Below are 19,140 nucleotides of genomic sequence, written 5' to 3' on the forward strand. Positions count from 1 at the left end.
TTATGCATGCTATCTCCCATCGCACTAAAATTCCAGGCCACTTAATGAAATTAATCAGCAGATAGTTGAGTAAGATGGAAGTGCTATTTCATAAAATGCATACTGCCTTCTGCCTTCCCATCCACATGGAAGAAGCACATCTGTGGAACAGATTTCATGTGACTAGAAGAACATCCAAGCAAGTGGCCCGTGCACTTAGATAATTTAGATGGCCAGAACAGAAAGGGCATGTGAGATGGATTTTCAGAAGGGATAGAACCACTGAAAAGACCTCTTGTCTTGGAAAAGTCTAACTGTTGAATCTTTCTTCCAGGGTGGTGTCTATAAATGCTAATAGCCACAACGGCTAAGTGATAGCTAAGTGTGCCTCTGATTATCACATGCTGGGGGGTAAACAGATGCAGTTTGTGCTTTTGTGCTCTCCTTGCAAGCTTCTAAGAATCATCTGTCTGGCCACCACTGGAAGCAAAATACTTTGGTCCGATTCAGTAGGTCCGTTTGTGTGCATAATTCCTCTTAAAACTGAGGTTTCAATTTAATAGTTTTTTGAGAATAGGGTCAGCAGAAAGTTAACCACAGTTATCTGGCGCCAAAAAATGGCCGACCACTCCATTTCACATTAGTCAATTGGCTTGGCTTTTCAGCGGCAATTTCAAATCTTGTATCGACAAAGTGTGTTCTCCTTCATGGAGAGGACGTGTTGCGGTGGGGTCTATCAAGACATCCCCACTGTTGCTGGGCGGGTGAAGGTAGCTGGCCACCACTGTGATTGGGCTCCTCTTGTCGTTGGGGAGAAGTTGATGTTGCCATTTTGTGACTGACATCCAAGAACTCTTAAATTCCCTGTGCGCAGTGTTGAGCTTCCACTTTTCGCTGCGCGGACCGGATCACCCACCCTCCCTCCCTATATTTAGGGTTGTTCGCATTGACCTTGCTATGCCAGTCATGGGGTCGTCTGCTTTTGGGGCAGGGACCTGGTAGGAATTTTGTCCATTTGGCTGATTGGCTGGTGCCATTTGGTTTTTGCCTACTGCGCAGCAAATCGTCACAACTTGTAAGGTTGAGGTTACGCATTGGTTTTATGAATTGGTTGGTGGAGGGGCATGGATTGGCTGTGCCTGCCCCTCCAATGCTGCTGCTGCAAGGGTTTTCTGTTAAAAGAATCCAGGAGCTCGCCATGTTCTTGTCTGAACCCCTGTCAAGGGGCCTTGGCCATGCAAGAGCCCCTGGGAGCATTTGGGGAGAGGTGAGGACATGGTACCCAGCTCCATCTTTCTCCCCAAAATGCTTTTCCTTTCTGACATTCACAGGTGTGCGAATGTCAGTCTGTCCCCATGCGGGGTCAGATAGTCGCAACCAATGCCTAAGCAACCACTCACATTTTTTGTATTTTAATAAAGTTGTGGCCAAAATTATGCCAAAAACCTTAAACAAAAATTCGGTGTGAATTGTGTTTTATTGGGGTGGCTTGGGGACGTTGACACGCAACAAGCTGTTTCTCAAGATTACCGTACTTTCCGGACATGTGATTTCCAAATTCCGAAAGACATGTGAACTGCAACTCTTTGGGAGATACTGTGTAATACACATGCACCTTTCTTATTACCCAAGCCTACCTTTATGCAAATGCTACCGGTTCTCTAGTCTTAGCATAAGCTGTCTCAGCAGAGAAATAAAAAGATTTAACCCTCCCTCCTTCACAATTTTTTTTTTTTGAAGAATGCAAAATATTCTTACCACAGAATCTGTTATATAGCTGCATAGAAATATATCTATAGCAGTATCGACCACATTGGCAATGGGCTTACATGGTGCCACTTCCATAGCAATCTAGAAGAGATCAGAAAAAAAATTCAAGTGCTGAACATTAGATACAGAAAATTCCCAAGAAGAAGCATTTTGTATTAAGCTGGAAAGATACACATATGATTCTGATACCCAATTTGAATTAAGAATATTTGGTAGGATAATTAATGTTATGTTCTAATTTACTATGTTGTTTCTAGTAGCAGGGAAAATGTTTAATTTCCTTTTTTTCAAAAATGGAAGTTCTCTAAATGGCCTTTGCCCAAGAGGTGTGTGTGTGTGGGAGATATCTTACCGATTCCTTCACCCATTCAGCGTACTGCTCAAAGTAACCGATTATAGTATCCATATACTTTTTAGTTTCCTTTTGGGAGGGAAAAAAGAAATGGACACATTAAGTTACACACATAAGAATTCAAAATACAATGCACTATGTGTGGGTTTTTTGTTTTTTTTTAAAAAAACACATTAAAACTTACCTGAACAATGACGAACGAAGCATTGTTGTTTATAAGAAGTTGTGCACTATTAACAGCAGTGATCACACTTCTGACTTTCCCCTGGAAGAGAAGGAAAAAGAAGATTATGGGGTGGTGAAAGAAAAAGTATGCTGTTGAACTACCCAAACTGCTAACCTTTATACAGTTAAAAGAAAAATTCTGCAACACACAGTCAGAATTACACAAAGGGGAGTAAAAAGCAAACAACCCAGACAGCCACGGCTGGTTCATACATGCATGTTCATTACTTGATGATATAGTGAATCTTGGTTTTGGATTTGAGACTCTTGTCATTCATATGTAAGAGTTTCAAATCCAAAACTAAGATTCACTGTATCATCAAGTACAGTCATACCTCGTGTTACGTTTGCTTCACATTGTGGTTTTTCAGGTTACGAACGCTGCAAACCCGGAAGTGTTTACTTCCGGGTTTGCCGTGTGCAGAATCAATCTGTGAACTTTGCACTTGCGCAGAATCGCTCTATTGTGCTTCGCGCACGCGCAGTAGTGGCACTCTACTTTTGGACTTTTTGGGGTGCAAATATCACCCCAAAATGGATCGCATCATTCGTAAATAGAGGTACCACTGTAATTTTATATATATATATATATATATGAATTATTTCAAAAAAAGAATGATATAGATTACCATACAGAACACAGAATGCATAATATTCATACTCATTCATATATATATATAAGCAGTGATTCAAACAAATGATCTTTCCAAAATAAAAGAACAGTTTGACCAGATAAAATAAGGATCATTTCCAGACAGATACAAAATCTCTAAATTTATGGCATCCCCTGCTACCTTAAAATATGTAGAATTTGTATATACTGTATGAATAAATACTCTTCTAGTCTCACATTACCATAGTTGAGATTCCAATAGTTGGTAAAACAGTTCCATCTCTCTAGTAGATCACATCTGCCACTCCTTCCTTTCTTCCTTCTAGATCAGTCATTTGATTCATAATGGCTGATTGAATACATTTCACTGACCATTCCTATACTACAAGAACATTTGAGTCCTTCCACTTCCAACTAAACTATCTTAGCTATCAAAATAGAAACCAATTCTATCAGCCTTATATTAGCATTGATTTTATATAGGTCATTATTTTTATTGATGTTTTAAATAGCCTCAAAGTATTTTACACAAAGTCATTCATAAATGGAATGATATAAATAATGCCACGTCAGTCAGTTATTCAGACCTTAATGTATGTCAAACTACATGTGATGTGGGAGGTCTGCAACTCAGTCTCCCAGAATGTTTTTCTTTGGGTGAAAGCAGCTGTGAGGGGCAGGAAAATTTGGACTGGGGCAGGCCAGGAATTATAAGCTCCTGACCCAGGAGCTGTAAGTCAAAAGAAGGGACAATGCAGCAGTCTTTTCCATCTCCACAGCTAATAGCAGCTTGTGAATAGGGGCATCTTAAATCAGGAAAACAATGCTAGAGAAAGGGTTGCAGCCCTGATTCAAATTCTTCCATAGCTGCTTTTAACCAAAGACCATAGATTCCTCCATATCACTTATGGTCCTGAGAGACAGGCAAATGGCTACACTTATGACATTATAATATTACATCCAAAAAGTTATAAAAGCTTTGTGAGTGGCTGCCACACTGCTACGATTGTTCCTCATCATGAGATAAACAAGCCAGTTGTGAAAGCTTCACGCTATGCATTTTTAGGTGTTTTGGAATATATTTAAGTGTACACTTAAAAATTTGAAGGCTGCATGCAGACAAACCACAGCTGGAGGGTTGGGAATGGGCCCTGTGCTCACACGGACCTTTCCTGTCCCTCCATTTGTGCAACTTAATTAATTGCTTCCTGGTTTGAGCAAACCATGGTTTGCCACATTCAACCACAACATCAGACAAAGCGTGTTCTCCTTCATGGAGAGTACGTGTTGCAGTGGGGGCCGCCAGGACACTCCAAAGTTGGGGGCGGGCTAACTGATCGTTGGCCACTGATGCGATTGGGGCTTCCCTTGTTGTTGGGAAGAAATTAATGTTGCCATTTATTGATTGACAGCCAGAAATGCTAAAACTCCTTGCACGAGGCTAGGGCTTCCTCTTTTCGCCCGTGCAGCAGATTGCCCGTCCCTCCCTCCCTAGAATAGGGTTGTTCGCTTTGACCTTGCTATGCCTGTCATGGGGTCGTCTGCTTTGGAGCGGGGGCCTGGTAGGAATTTTGTCCATCTGGCTGATAGGCTGGGGCCATTTGGTTTTTGCCTACTGCGTAGCAAATCGTCACAACTTGTAAGGTTGCGGTTAGGCATTGGTTTTATGAATTGGTTGGTGGAGGGGCATGGATTGGCTGTGCCTGCCCCTCTAATGCTGCTGCTACAAGGGATTCCGTTAAAGGAATTGGGGGCTAACTATTGCTTGTCCACTCTGTCAAGTGGGCTCAGGCCATAGCAATGACTTCCTGGTTGCATTTGGGGTGAGGGCAGGTTCCCTGCTCCGCGTAACCCCCAAGTGTATTCCCCCATTCTGACTTTCGCATCGTGCGGAATGTCAGTCTGTCCCCCATGGTGGGGGCAGATAGTCGTAACCAATGCCTAAGCCAGTGTTTCCCAACCTTGTGCCTCCAGATGTTTTTGGCCTACAACTCCCATCATCCCTAGCTAGCAAGACCAGTGGTCAGGGATGATGGGAGTTGTAGGCCAAAAACATCTGGAGGCACAAGGTTGGGAAACACTGGCCTAAGCAACCACTCACAAATTTGTATTTTAATAAAGTTGTGGCCAAAATTATGCCAAAAACCTTAAACAAAAATTCTGTGTGATGTGTGAGTTATTGGGGTGGACCTGGGGACCTCGACACGCAAGAAAGCAATTCCACAAACTGCACACATAAGGGGAGGTGGGAACACTTGAGCACAGGGATGATTTCCAGTCCTCAAAACTATAATTTGGAGGAACATCCAGTCACTGCTGGAGGCCTAATTTTCACTAAGGTGGCAAATCTGTAGTCTGAACACTTCTTAGTATCAACAAATTCCCTTTGTGTAACAAGCTAGCATATCAGAGAGATCACTAAATTGTAACACTTCCCCCTAACGTGTAGTTTCCTGTGTGGAGATTATTTTGTCTGGTGGACTTTCAAGTACAGTGGTACCTCGGGTTAAGAACTTAATTCGTTCTGGAGGTCCGTTCTTAACCTGAAACTGTTCTTAACTTGAGGTACCACTTTAGCTAATGGGGCCTCCTGCTGCCGCCACGCCGCCAGAGCACGATTTCTGTTCCCATCCTGAAGCAAGTTCTTAACTTGAGGTAATATTTCTGGGTTAGCGGAGTCTGTGACTTGAAGCATCTGTAACCTGAAGCATCTGTCATCCGAGGTACCACTGTACTCAGCATTGTCTGAATGGAACTGATAATGTTTGGACTCGGTTATCAGGTGAATTTAATGTACAACGTTCCATCTCTTCACTAGAGTAAAATGAACACAAAATACTGCCTAGCAAATATGTCACAAAATAGGTTATAAAGAAACAACCCTAACGGGGGTTTTATTTCAGAAGAAACGAATGAACAAAAACTTACAGGAAGCTCTGATGATGTTTTCTGCAGGAACCTTATGCTCTGGTTTAAAGTGCTCTGGTTAAAGATACAAAACAAAAGAAGTCTATCACACAAACCTCTTATACTATATTTCAGAGAAAAAGCTTGATCTGTAAAGCCATATTTCCTGAACATAAACCCTTGTAAATACGTATCTATTTTAAGTACAATGGAAACCATTCTTGTGGTGTAGTTTGAAATACAGCTGGAACGTGAATTTACGGTGTCAAATTGTATTCAATGCTACAAAGTTCAGGCAATAGAGTTCATAAAAATTAAGAAACTACCCTCCCTCCCATTTTATAGACTACAAAGCTCTAGGCCAGGAGCTGCTAATCTTTGGACTTGTGGGTATTATCAAACTGCAATGTCCACCCAGCCTAGCCAGAAAGACCAACAGCCAATGGTAGAGATTGTAGTCAACAACACATGAGCTTCCTCATACCTTCTCTCGGTGGTCCTACAATTCCATGAATCTGCAGTGTGGACAGGTGTCCACTGTTAAGATTACATGCACACTTCAAGATCTCTATGGGAGAGGTCATTCAGTGTCACAGATGCCGCACCAATTTAAATCCAGGCTTTCCAAGTTCAAGGTCAGAATTACATGTCATGAGAAAGATGGGCTGCCCAATATCAACACCCTATGAGTTTCCACAGTGCCTGCTCCATGTCATGGGCTGTCACTGGTGTAGAAACATAACACAGTGACATGAATGCAGGCATAGGCAAACTCGGCCCTCCAGATGTTTTGAGACTACAATTCCCATCATCCCTGACCACTGGTCCTGTTAGCTAGGGATGATGGGAGTTGTAGTTGTAGTCCCAAAACATATTGTACATCTTGCACATCTTGTAACTTGTACAACATGTTGAGTGGAAGGGGAGAAACTTGGACTGAGCTGGTGTTTATGGAGTCAGCCCTAATTTATTGGAACATGTAATTACACCCAACTCAGCTTTTATTTATTGGAACATGTAATTTATTGGAACATGTAATTACACCCAGGGATGTGGGTGGCGCTGTGGGTTAAACCAGAGAGCCTAGGACTTGCTGATCAGAAGGTTGGTGGTTTGAATCCCTGTGACAGGGGAGCTCCTGTTGCTCGGTCCCTGCTCCTGCCCACCTAGCAGTTTGAAAGCACGTCAAAGTACAAGTAGATAAATATGTACCGCTCCGGCGGGAAGGTAAACGGCATTTCCGTGCGCTGCTCTAGTTCGCCAGAAGCGGCTTAGTCATGCTGGCCACATGACCCAGAAGCTGTACGCCGGCTCCCTCGGCCAATAAAGCGACATGAGCCCTGCAACCCGAGAGTGGGCCACAACTGGACCTAATGGTCAGGGATCCCTTTACCTTTACAGCTTTGTACTATGATGCTGGCTTAAAGGTAAAGGTACCCCTGCCCGTACAGGCCAGTCTTGACAGACTCTGGGGTTGTGCGCCCATCTCACTCAAGAGGCCGGGGGCCAGCGCTGTCCGCAGACACTTCCGGGTCACGTGGCCAGCGTGACATCGCTGCTCTGGCGAGTCAGAGCCGCACACGGAAACGCCGTTTACCTCCCTATTTACCTACTTGCACCCGGGGGTGCTTTCGAACTGCTAGGTTGGCAGGCACTGGGACCGAGCAGCGGGAGCGCACCCCGCCGTGGGGATTCGAACCGCTGACCTTTCGATCGGCAAGTCCTAGGCACTGAGGTTTTTACCCACAGCGCCACCTGCGTCCCAATGATGCTGGCTTATAACATGCCATATGCATTTAACAGAGCAGCTGCAAGATGTTATTATGGACCATAAGCAAGGACCAGCATCTGTCTACAACCAAGTGTGTCACTGTCTTATACTCTCCCTGTCCCCACTGTTCTGGTTTTTTGCTTAGGTTTCTCTGCAAAGTGCCATGTACCGTATAACATCATCAGGTTGATAAAAGTATCACACTGAGGCTGAATGTGGAGTCCCTGATCTGAAATGTGTCTAAAGCCCCCACTTGCAGTGTAAGAAAGGAAAGGCACTTACCCTAGCTCTAACATATTTCTTGACAGTCAGTTTTTGGAAAAAGAAATATTGAGAATGATTAAGAGTTAATTAGAAGAGCGAGGGGGGAGGGAGGAAACAAGCAAACAAGAACACAAGTACTTTTCAGCAAGGAAATTATTTCAAAACAAAATATAGCATCCTGAAGCAGCAGTAAAATCATAAGAAAAGCCAAATTATAGCCTAACGTGTAGAAAGATATGAAATGCCACAACTGGCCCTTCCCCGGCTCAACTCAGCTTTAAACAACTTGTATGCTGGATGTTAAAAGAAACTCTGCTTAGTTTTAAAAGCAGAAACGGGAGAGAAAGCTTCAGATTTCTTCCTCATAGCTGTGCCAGGGAATAAGAGGGGAGTGCACTAAACATAAAACCATAGTTTAGTTTACACACAAAAAAGGACACTAAAACTTTACTCCAGAAAATCTTTGTACAAGAAGCATCGTTGTGTAAAGTCTAGAAATAGCATGAATGGACTGATATCTCAAACTGATTTGTAGCTTGTTGAATACACTTTCCCAATCATATCCTAGCCCAATAACTGCAAAGTTTGGTTTTTTTACCATTGCTTGCTCCAATGGAACAACTTGTTGGTTATGTATCACGCGGATACTATTTGCATGTCCTTTTAATGCATTTTCTAATGCTCCTTTAGGCTGCAAAGACAAACAAACAAGTTACTAAACAGCTTACAATTCTAGATAAATAAGTCTTCTTTTCCAAAGAAGTGAGTCATTTCTCATTCTGTGTCAGAAACAGCAAAATGCCATTAAAGTTCTAAGAAAATATACGCCCTTCTACCAATTCTTATGAGTTGTTATTTAGATGCTTTCCCCACATGGCTGTTTCTCTTTGCAATACTGAAAAAACGAAGTTCAAATACTGAAAAATATGTTCTGGTAAACTTTAATTTTTATTCAGTTATTGGGATAAATACATTTTCCTTTAAGATAAATGACAATTATTTTTCCAGTAGACCAAAAGGTGTAATGGCGCCCTCCACTGAGATATTTAATTATGGAGAAATACTTATTGGAAGCAAATGTACGCTTCCTGCCCCTTTTTCCTGGATGAGTTGTTGAAGGGAGATCTCTCTGTGAGTTCCTCTGCCAAGCAGGAAGATGTTATGCCTCATCTTAGCAACACTGGCCAGGTGGAACATGCAAAGCTGACTCAGGTTAATGCCCACTGCCAGCAATTATTTTTATGCCAAATAAAGTACAGATAAATTCACCCAAGTTCTGCTTTCGCAGGCATCCTGCTTCGCTAGCTCATATGGTCCACTTTAAGGACATACACAGCATCTTGTATTAATCCTGTCTTCCAGGTAAGTCATCAGAATGCTTTAGGTGAGCTTGGCATTGGAAGATATCTACTTTAAAAATATATTCTTCCATTTACAGCCGAGCCTCAACAATGGAAAGTGGAATACATTCAGAATAAACACATTGTGATTCGAGTACCCGCCCCCCACTTTGGGTTAATAAAGACACGTGGACACAGTATATTAGGTTAATGGGTTAGAAAAGGCCACAACTTTATTGATTACAGCATGTGAGAAGGTATTGGCTTAGGCAGTGGACCACAGAAAATTTGACTCCACCCACTCGGAGAGGGGTGAGTCTGCTGAGGAATTAACCACCAGTAGGGGGAGCCTGCTGGTGCTTATACAACTATAAGCTCTCCCCTGATGTCACCGAGGGTCATGCCATGGCCCCCCGCCACACAGGGCGTCGGACAGGATCCACGACCGCCGGATTCCTTATTCGGAATAACCATAAGTGAAGGGGTAGGCGATGGCCACACCTTGCCCCTCCATACACCAACAACACATTCCAGTGCCTAACCGCCAAATACCAGGAAAGTTGTTACAATTGCTACGAGGTAGGCGGAAAAAACCAAGAGGCCGGTGCCAATTTGCCAATTGGAAAAAACTCCTACCAGGCCCCCCAGTTTCATTTCAATCAAATCAAAACTCACCAATTGGTCTGCCCGTGCTTCCAAATCATTAGCAAAGGACAAGAGATCCACTTTGGTAACACTCTTATTGATCTGCAGAAGACAGAGGCAAAAATCAGATCATTGTAGCACTGAGAGAAAGGGATTGTTAGGCTTCTGGTAGTAGTTGAGCAATATTGCTGCTCTGAATTAAAATTGGAGGCACACTCGAGTCTTACAACTGAAAAGGCTGGAAGAAAGCACACAGCATCTTGCACAGCAAATACACAGCGGATGACCTCCTCAGAGGGCATGAAGTTTTGGTCTCCCAGTATGAGAGAGATGTGACCTTGCAGGTATCTAAAAATTGCATACCCAAAGTCCAATAGGTGCATTCAATACTGAATTTACCCATATTTTTCGCTCTATAAGACGCGCCACATCACAAGTTTTTGGAGGAGGAAAACAAGAAAAAAAATATTCTGAATCTCAGAAGCCAGAACAGGAAGAGGGATCGCTGCGCAGTGAAAGCAGCAATCCCTCTTTCTGTTCTGGCTTCTGGGATAGCTGCGCAGCCTGCATTCGCTCCATAAGACGCACACACATTTCCCCTTACTTTTTAGGAGGGAAAAAGTGAGTCTTATAGAGCAAAAATTACGGTATTTCTCATGGAGTACTAGCCATTCTCTCAAGCCACACTAGGGAGCACTAGTACACAGCTTAAATCAGTTGCTTCAAAGGTATATGGTGATTTCATTGCAGTTTGAGATGAGTATATACAGGCGAGCGCTTACATCTTTAAAAGGCATGCCTTGGTATCAAATACCTGCATTTACTGGGGTGGGGGGTTGGGAAAAAACTCTCTAAACCACATGAAAACAGAACTTACCTCCCCAGTGTCTTACCTCTGACAGATATGCTGCAAAGTTTATCTCATTTATTCCCGAGGAACTGAAATTCATCAAATTCTCCTTTCCCCTCTCATCAAGCAAGACTATATTGCTTAGATTTATATTAATATGCTTGATTTTCAGTGATACATCTTCTGCATACTATAGGAGACAAAAGCAGGAGGAAGCAGCTCTCATCAAACATTAGAACATTTACAACAGCAAGTGGAACAATTCCTACTGCCAGCTTCTCGTTTGAGACACACACAGCTTTCATCTTGACATGCAGCAGAACTAGTGTGGTAAAGTTATTGTTTGTCATTTTCTGTTCTATCGATCTTTTTAACTGCCTTGAGTGTTTCATAGAAGAAAGACAGGACAAAACATTCTGAAATGAATAAACAGAATATCACCACTTGAGACTGCAGATAGGAAATATTTTTTTCTGAATGCATCATTTCATTTCATATTATTTTTAAATTATTCCTGTAGGAAAGTGCTGTGCTAGACGCTTCTTTTCTATTAACAATTTTTTTTTACTGTATGTAAAAATGTATTTTCCTCTACATGCTATGAAATACCCAGACCCTATTCTAATTAAATCAGGACTCTACTGCCTCATTCAGACAAAATTCAGTGAGTAACTAGTGTACAGAAATGGCCGTCACTATAAAATTCAGGTGTGCCCAAACTTTTTTCAAAGAGGGCCAGATTTGATGAAGTGAACATGTGTGAGGGCCGAACAAAGTTACCCCAAAGTTACTGAGCTTTTTTAAGGATTGAAGTTGACCCCAAAGTTGTTGGGCTTTTTTTAGGATTGAAGTTGTTGAGCTTTCTTTACGATTTTACGCGAAAGTTGTTGAGCTCTTTTTAGGATTTTACCCTAGGACATACCGTATTTTTCGCCCCATAGGACGCACTTTTTCCCCTCCAAAAATGAAGGGGAAATGTGTGTGCGTCCTATGGGGCGAATGCAGGCTTTCGCTGAAGCCTGGAGAGCAAGAGGCATCGGTGCGCACCGACCCCTCTCGCTCTCCAGGCTTCAGGAAGCTGTCCGCAAGCCTTGCGCGCCCGGCAGGAGCTCCCGCCGAGCGCGCAAGGCTTGGGGTGGCAGCCTGTTGCCCGAAGCATAGGGAGCCCTCCGGAGGGCTCCCCGTGCTTCGGGCGAGTGTCTGCAAGCCTTGCGCGCCAGGCAGGAGCTCCCACCAGGCGCACGAGGCTTGGGGCGGCAGCCTGCCGCCCGAAGCACAGGGAGCCCTCCGGAGGGCTCCCCGTGCTTCGGGCGAGTGTCTGCAAGCCTTGCACGCCCGGCAGGAGCTCCCGCCAGGCGCGCGAGGCTTGGGGCGGCAGCCTATTGCCCGAAGCACAGGGAGCCCTCCAGAGGGCTCCCCATGCTTCGGGCGAGTGTTTGCAAGCCTTGCGCGCCCGGCAGGAGCTCCCGCCGGGCGCGCGAGGCTTGGGGTGGCAGCCTGCCGCCCGAAGCACGTGGAGCCCTCCGGAGGGTGCCCCGTGCTTCGGGCAGGCGTGTGCAAGGCTTGGGGCGGCAGCCGCGGCTGGAGGGGGGAAATAATTTTTTTTTATTCATTCCCCACCCCAAAAAACGAGGTGCGTCCTATGGGCCGGTGCGTCCTATAGGACGAAAAATACAGTATACTGCCACGGGGACCGGATTAAATCAACTGGTGGGCTGGATTAGGCCCCCAGAGCAGACTTTGGACATGCCAGATGTTGTTGGACTACAACTCCCATCATCCCTGAGCTCTGGCCTTGCTAGCTAGGGGTGATGGGAGTTGTAGTCCAACAACATCTGGGGACCCACGGGTTGAGAAAGGCTGTTCTACAGGCTTGCAGCCCCTGGAATGCTGTCCAGGAAGTAAGGAAGGCCTTTGGGTGAAAGAGGTTTCCTGTCCATGATCTGCTGGCTTGGGCTGATTTTTCATCAGTATGGCACTCAGCTCAACTGGAGGGGCAGCAAAAGTAACACGTCAGCTGAGGAGTGGATGGGCGGACGGGCTGAACAAATAAACTAAATCCAGGTAAGACCTAAGTTATTTATTTTTAAAAGAAGACTGCAGACATTCAGCACTAAAGTACCCATTATACTATAGGTTATGCTCACAACCGGGACACGGGTGGCACTGTGGTCTAAACCACAGAGCCTAGGGCTTGCCGATCAGAAGGTCGGCGGTTCGAATCCCCGCGACGAGCTGAGCTCCCATTGTTCGGTCCCTGCTTCTGCCAACCTAGCAGTTCGAAAACATGTCAAAGTGCAAGTAGATAAATAGGTACCGCTCTGGTGGGAAGGTAAACGGCGTTTCCGTGCACTGCTCTGGTTGGCCAGAAGCGGCTTAGTCATGCTGGCCACATGACCCAGAAGCTGTCTGAGCACAAACAACGGCTCCCTCAGCCTATAGAGCGAGATGAGGGTGCAACTCCAGAGTCGTTCACGACTGGACCTTTTGGTCAGGGGTCCCTTTACCTTATGCTCACAACCGATATTAACTTACCATGCTAACATTCAGAAGTTCATGGATATTGAACAGGTTTTCCAGACGCAGGGTAGTATAAAGGCCTTTGTTTTCCTTGCAATCACTAAAGACACATGTAAAATCAACACCAACAGGTTAACAAAAATAGCTGGCAACATTGGCCATCAAAAATCCCCCTTTTTAGATAAGTATGCCAGATATCCAAATGCACTTGTGAGAAATAATAGTGTCCTTGAGAACTATTTCCAGGTGGCTGAGGAACACTTGTGTTTCACAAACATCCACAACCAGATCTCCCTGGAAAACCCATATACCACCTCTTTTGAAGCAGAAAGGAGTTAATCAGTTTGCAATATGTTGTGGAGGTCTGCCAGTGATACTGGATTACCCAAGAGGCAGTCTACGTATGTGCTTAGGGCACCAGCAAAGCAGGGCAACAAAAAGTGTTTTTTTTTTTAAAAAAACAACAACAACAATTTTTAAAAAAGCATTGAAGCAGTCATTATGGCAAAAATCAGAATTTTCTTAGGCTTCCTTTCAGTCCACTACAGACTCCCCCCCCCCCCCCAATTTTTCTGTCCTTGCTGATTCCCATCTAAACCTGGAGGAGTCCTACTAATTTATGTTGAAATAATATGAGGAAATCAGATTCGGCAATAAATCTATTTTTATTATTGATACACTCTTCGGACTTATATGTACTTGAGTGATTTTTCTTCCTTTTGTGTGTGTGAGAAAGAGCAGAGATTTAAAGGGGGACATCTATAAGAAATGGAAGATGACGAAGGAGGAGAAGACACATGTAGTCAACAACTGCAGGGAGGTCAGGTGGGCTAAAGCTCAGAACGAGTCCAGACTTGCATAAAGAGGTTAAAAATAATAAAAATGGTGGCTTTTTGTCTATGTTTGAAGTCGGAGGAAGAACAAGTAAGTAAATCTGCGTGGAGAAGAAGAGAAATACTATTGGGTGACAGAGAAAAGGTGGAACTCCTCAACATCTACTTTGCCTCTGTCTTCTCCCAAAAGGAAAAGAGTGCACAACCTGGTGATAACAGAATAAATGATATGGCAAGGGAGTTGCAGCCCAAGACAGGAAAAGAGGAGGTCTCACAAAAAAGGCAGTTTTAGTGACATTTTGAAACATGTAAACCTCAGTTTAGTCAATGAGCTTCAATCGTGTAGCAGTGCAAAATTTCAAATAAGCCATAACTGCATTTGTTTATATCATAAGACATGCAGAGTTACCTGTAAACTTTTTCAAATGTCAAATCAATGTTTGGATTTTTTAAAATGATTCCAGAAAGATAGTATTTCAGCTGCTGATTCAGCAAATATGGCGTATCCAAAACCTGGAAAACAATGAAAAAACCAATGTTCTTTTTTCTCTACATCACAATTCTAAAATTGAAGCATCTCATGTGATTTCTTGAGTCTACTGTAGTTTGGTTTCAAGAAAAACCATGGACCTTAAGGTTAGAGAAATCATGCACAATCTATTCATGTCTTAATTGGTTATAGACTTAAACCAATCCTGAGTTTGGTTTTAGCACCTGAGGCTGCAAACTTTTATAAGCAAATAGGTAACACACACCTTTTCTATAATCTGATCACCTAATTTAGACTGATTAGGAACTCATTAAAATAATAATGTCTTAGGATATGAGGAGTTTTAGATGATATGAAGGCCGTGAGACCAGCAAAAATTTGCTACGTCCAAGTGAGACACATTTCATTGTTGCTTAGGAAATTTAACAATTTGAGAAAGAGAAAACCCTCAGCTTAGGTGAAAAGTCCGGTAAGTCAAATTTATTCTTTGCTGTTGAGCTTCCCCAAAATTTCGTGAAAAACCTGGGAAAGGATCTACAAATGACAGAATGGACTTGGAGATCTGGAGAAATGTAATTTTTGAATTGTCCTCTGCTGACCTGAAAGAAGACTTCTTTTGAAATTCAGTTTCGCTTGCATTTGCCCCCATTTAAAATTATAACCAGTCATACGATCTGTACTGGCACTTTTAAACAATGCTATTTTTGGACATGGTCTATAACAACCCCACTGGAATGTGTTATTAATCTAGATTTATTTTGTAGCCCTGACTTCACTGTTATGTATCCTAAGTGTGACCTAGAATTGACAGTGACTAGATTATAGTCGCTAAGATGTGCACTGAGGCCAATTAGAAGCCAATTAGGGACACAGGGAGCATCTTATACCAGATTATACTATGATGATGGTATGAGATGACGAGGCTACAATCCTATACCCACTTACCTGGGAGTAAGCTCCGCTGAATTCAATGAGACTAACTTCTGAGTTGACAGCAACTGAGGGGTGCTATAAAGAGACTGAAGTAGGAACCTGAAAGTCCAAGTTCAGATCTCACCTCTGCTAGGAACAACACACACACACACACACACACACACACACACACACACACTCAGGTCCATTCACCAAACTGCAACAGGGTGATAATACTACTAATTTACCCTATAGTGCTGCTGATGGGATAACAAGATGTAGAGGAAGTGCTTTAAGCAAAAAGCAGCACTATGTAAATATAAATGATTATCTAGTGTAGGTAAACATTGAAGTTATGCCATCTAAGGCAATGCTGACTTCAGTGTGTTTTTCCATTGTCGTTGATCACTTAAAGGCCTTGATATGAGGAATCTTACTTTGAATAAACTCCTGTCTTCAAATGGTTCACAAACAAGCTTCTCCATATTTCCTCCCGTAATGAAAGTGACCACTACTATTAGCATCAGAACCCAGGAGAAAAGAAAACTGAATCCCACTCCGCTGAAACAAAACGAGGGAAAAATAATAATACATCATATGAGTTGGTTTAAGAGCCATTTGAAAAGGACCAACTAAAATCAACTTACTGAATCGTGACAAGAAAAACAAAGACAAGCAAAGTGATTCTTAATAAAACAAGCACGGCGCACAAATTTATACCATAGCATTCCTAGCAAAGATTGCTGTCATATAAGCTCACATGAGCAAGTATTTGTTGTATCTGTCACACACAGAGACCCATCCCAGTTTGGGGAAGAGTGTCAACTGTGATGAGAATTTGTGAAAACAAGGAGGCAAATCATAACCTTGGGGCCAAGCGTAGCTTTCGAGAAACAGGAACCAAGAACTTCCAGACTAAGGGTTGGAATTGGCGGCAATCTGTCCTTTCAAGTGAAGAAGACAGCATTACAGTGCAATTCTAGCCATGTCTACTGAGAAGTAAGTCCCACTCAACTGGCGCTGTGGGTTAAACCACAGAGCCTAGGACTTGCCGATCAGAAGGTCAGCGGTTCGAATCCTCATGACGGGGTGAGCTCCCATTGCTCGGTCCCTGCTCCTGCCAACCTAGCAGTTTGAAAGCACATCAAAGTGCAAGTAGATAAATAGGTACCGCTCCGGCGGGAAGGTAAACGGCGTTTCTGTGTGCTGCTCTGGTTCGCCAGGAGCGACTTAGTCCTGCTGGCCACATGACCCGGAAGCTGTACGCCAGCTCCCTCAGCCAATAAAGTAAGATGAGCGCTGCAACCCCAGAGTTGGTAACGACTGGACCTAATGGTCAGGGGTCCCTTTACCTTTAATCCCAGGTAAATGGGGTTAGGATTGCAGCCTTAGTACTTTCCCATAAGTGGACCCCTCGGGGGGGGGGGGGAAGCATTAGAATAATCTTTGAGGAACAGCTTAAAAGTTCTCTCTTCCACCCACTTTTCGATTTCCTCCTTTGAGACTTCACATGGATTTTGAAACGCCTGCTTCAAACAGGTTTGCTTTAGAGACTGCAGTGAAACACTCCTTTTATACCCTAATTAGCATTAGCTTTTCTGAAGTCTTCAATTCCCAGGATGGTTTAAAAATAGTTGCTTGCTGCCAAAGGCAGTTTCATCACAGCAATAGGATTCAATATTCTTTTCTCTGTTAAAGAAATTAGCCAGATCAGACACTATAGAGCTTTTTCTAATCTCCCCCCCCCCCTTTTTTCTTCTAATTCTTCACATCTAATTAAGGGCCCCTTCATAAATCACATGACAGCAAACTTGGTTTTCTCACCAAGTGTACATGGAGCAGTCACCTGGAGTTCTCAGACAAGCATACCTGTATGGTACAAGCGCCTGCAAGCAAATATTGGTCACATTTACATGTGACATGTTTAGGTCTGTATAAATAGCATGCACATCTGAACAATATCATTTGTGACACATGAACCCACACTAACTTTCTCCAACGTATCTTCCATTGCTCTGTATAAAGATCAGATATTTTAGAAAGGCTCACGTTTTAATGTCATTAGACTGTAGAGGGCTCTCTCACTATCTTTTTAGGAATTCAGTCAGCTCTCTAAAGGATCAACGGTGTTTGCTTAAAAGACCTTTAATTTTTAAAATAATTTAATATCCTGCCTCAGGAAGGAATTCAAAAGCTCACACGCCATATTGAGAACATCCATTGATGCAAAAAGAAAAAAAAAGGATTTCTTTTGTTTTCTTTCTTTCTTTCTTTCTTTCTTTCTTTCTTTCCTTCTTTTTCTTTCTTCCTTTCTTTTTTTGTCTCCAAACTTATTTTGTCAATGCAGCCCTCTTAATCTGGTGACATTCTTTGTTTTTTTATGTTTTCATTAAAGATTTTTCTTGTTATTACAAAAGTACATATTCTGTCTCTGTTTTCCGTTCATAGAATCTTTGCTACAGATCAGTTATATTTGATGTGAGACACTAATGTTATAGACAGTGTAAGGCTGGGGAAGATTCTGGAACAAACAGGAAGGACTCACGCCATCAGGAAGTTTCCTCCAGTATTTGAGATACAGCCTCTCGTTGTTGGAGTGGCATCTTTGTCATAACCACAGGTACCACATAACAACCCCAGGTAGTAAAACACAAGGATCAATATCACCATGCAGCAGAGAATTAAGCAACCCAGCCACCTAGACAAATCAATAAAAATACAATTGTCACATTAACATGCATGGCAGTGGGCAATTTAAACACAGATTCAGGACAAGAAAACCTACAAGCTAGAAAGCAGTTGTGTGTTGGGAGAATAAAGGCATGCAAACATTTAAACATGAAAAAAACATGTCACTGGTACGACGTCCTTGAATTTATAGTACTGGAATACTCTAATTTAGCCTCAAACCAGCTTTAGAAAGCCTATATTGGAGTCCTGCACCCTAAAATGACATGGAAAGAAGAAAAATATATACAAGGTGACAGAATCTGCTTTGTTTATTTATTTCAGAACCCCCTACTTCTTAATCACTGTGATTGGAATGCACTGGAAAAATCCACCAAAATAAGATTTCCACACCCTCATTGAGATATGTGAATTTACCCAGTCCCTTAGGTTTCGTTTATCAGAAAAGAAAAGGGGAAAGTGGGGGGCGGAGGGAGGTTGTGTGTTCCAAAATTTTGGATAAACCAAGGAAAGAAAGCTATTCAGAGGGTTGGGGACTTCCTGAACTGCTTCAACACATTTTGTTCATAGCACAATCCAATTTGAGAACACAAAAGTCTTCCCTAAGACACCCAGATTTGCTTTGTGATTTGGGATATATACAGAGCCAATCGACAACCCTACTAGACCCTTTCACCACACTGTGTATAAAGTGGAATCTACACACATATAAAAAACCGCTGTGAAAATGCTTTTTTTAAAAAAACGTTTTGAAAAATATATTGAGTTTGCCGTAGCTCACCATCGCCATCAGGTGTCACATTTGTACACTGCACTTTACAACACACTTAAAACATTTTATCTGCAGCGGTACAGCTGAGTCGTCAGTCACCTGTTTAGTATCAGTTTTACTGGTGTTAATCCCCAGTGCTCGCACTATGCATTTTTATCACTTACAAGACTCACAGCTTCCCCCAAAGAATATTGGGAAGAAAAGTTTGA

At 42.9% G+C, this 19,140-nt stretch overlaps 1 protein-coding gene across 7 annotated transcripts in view; it reads right to left on the reverse strand.

The window, feature by feature from the left end:
• PROM1 (prominin 1) overlaps positions 1 to 19,140 on the reverse strand; it is a 116,187-nt gene that overhangs the window by 9,687 nt on the left and 87,360 nt on the right. For 5 of the 7 annotated variants that reach the window (XM_083698215.1, XM_083698210.1, XM_083698211.1 and 2 more), the window contains 12 exons: positions 18,017 to 18,169; positions 15,909 to 16,032; positions 14,479 to 14,582; positions 13,252 to 13,336; positions 10,760 to 10,906; positions 9,897 to 9,968; positions 8,480 to 8,572; positions 7,900 to 7,917; positions 5,868 to 5,921; positions 2,286 to 2,366; positions 2,102 to 2,170; positions 1,738 to 1,830 (listed from right to left, as the gene is read on the reverse strand). In XM_083698215.1, the coding sequence (XP_083554341.1) occupies positions 1,738 to 1,830; positions 2,102 to 2,170; positions 2,286 to 2,366; positions 5,868 to 5,921; positions 7,900 to 7,917; positions 8,480 to 8,572; positions 9,897 to 9,968; positions 10,760 to 10,906; positions 13,252 to 13,336; positions 14,479 to 14,582; positions 15,909 to 16,032; positions 18,017 to 18,169 (1,093 nt within the window). The remainder of the gene's footprint in view (positions 1 to 1,737; positions 1,831 to 2,101; positions 2,171 to 2,285; positions 2,367 to 5,867; positions 5,922 to 7,899; positions 7,918 to 8,479; positions 8,573 to 9,896; positions 9,969 to 10,759; positions 10,907 to 13,251; positions 13,337 to 14,478; positions 14,583 to 15,908; positions 16,033 to 18,016; positions 18,170 to 19,140) is intronic. The other 2 variants (XM_083698212.1, XM_083698216.1) reach the window with 1 other exon arrangement.

The sequence above is a fragment of the Podarcis gaigeae genome (assembly GCF_964106915.1).
Source record: "Podarcis gaigeae genome assembly, chromosome: 9".
Classification (NCBI taxonomy): Eukaryota; Metazoa; Chordata; class Lepidosauria; order Squamata; family Lacertidae; genus Podarcis; species Podarcis gaigeae.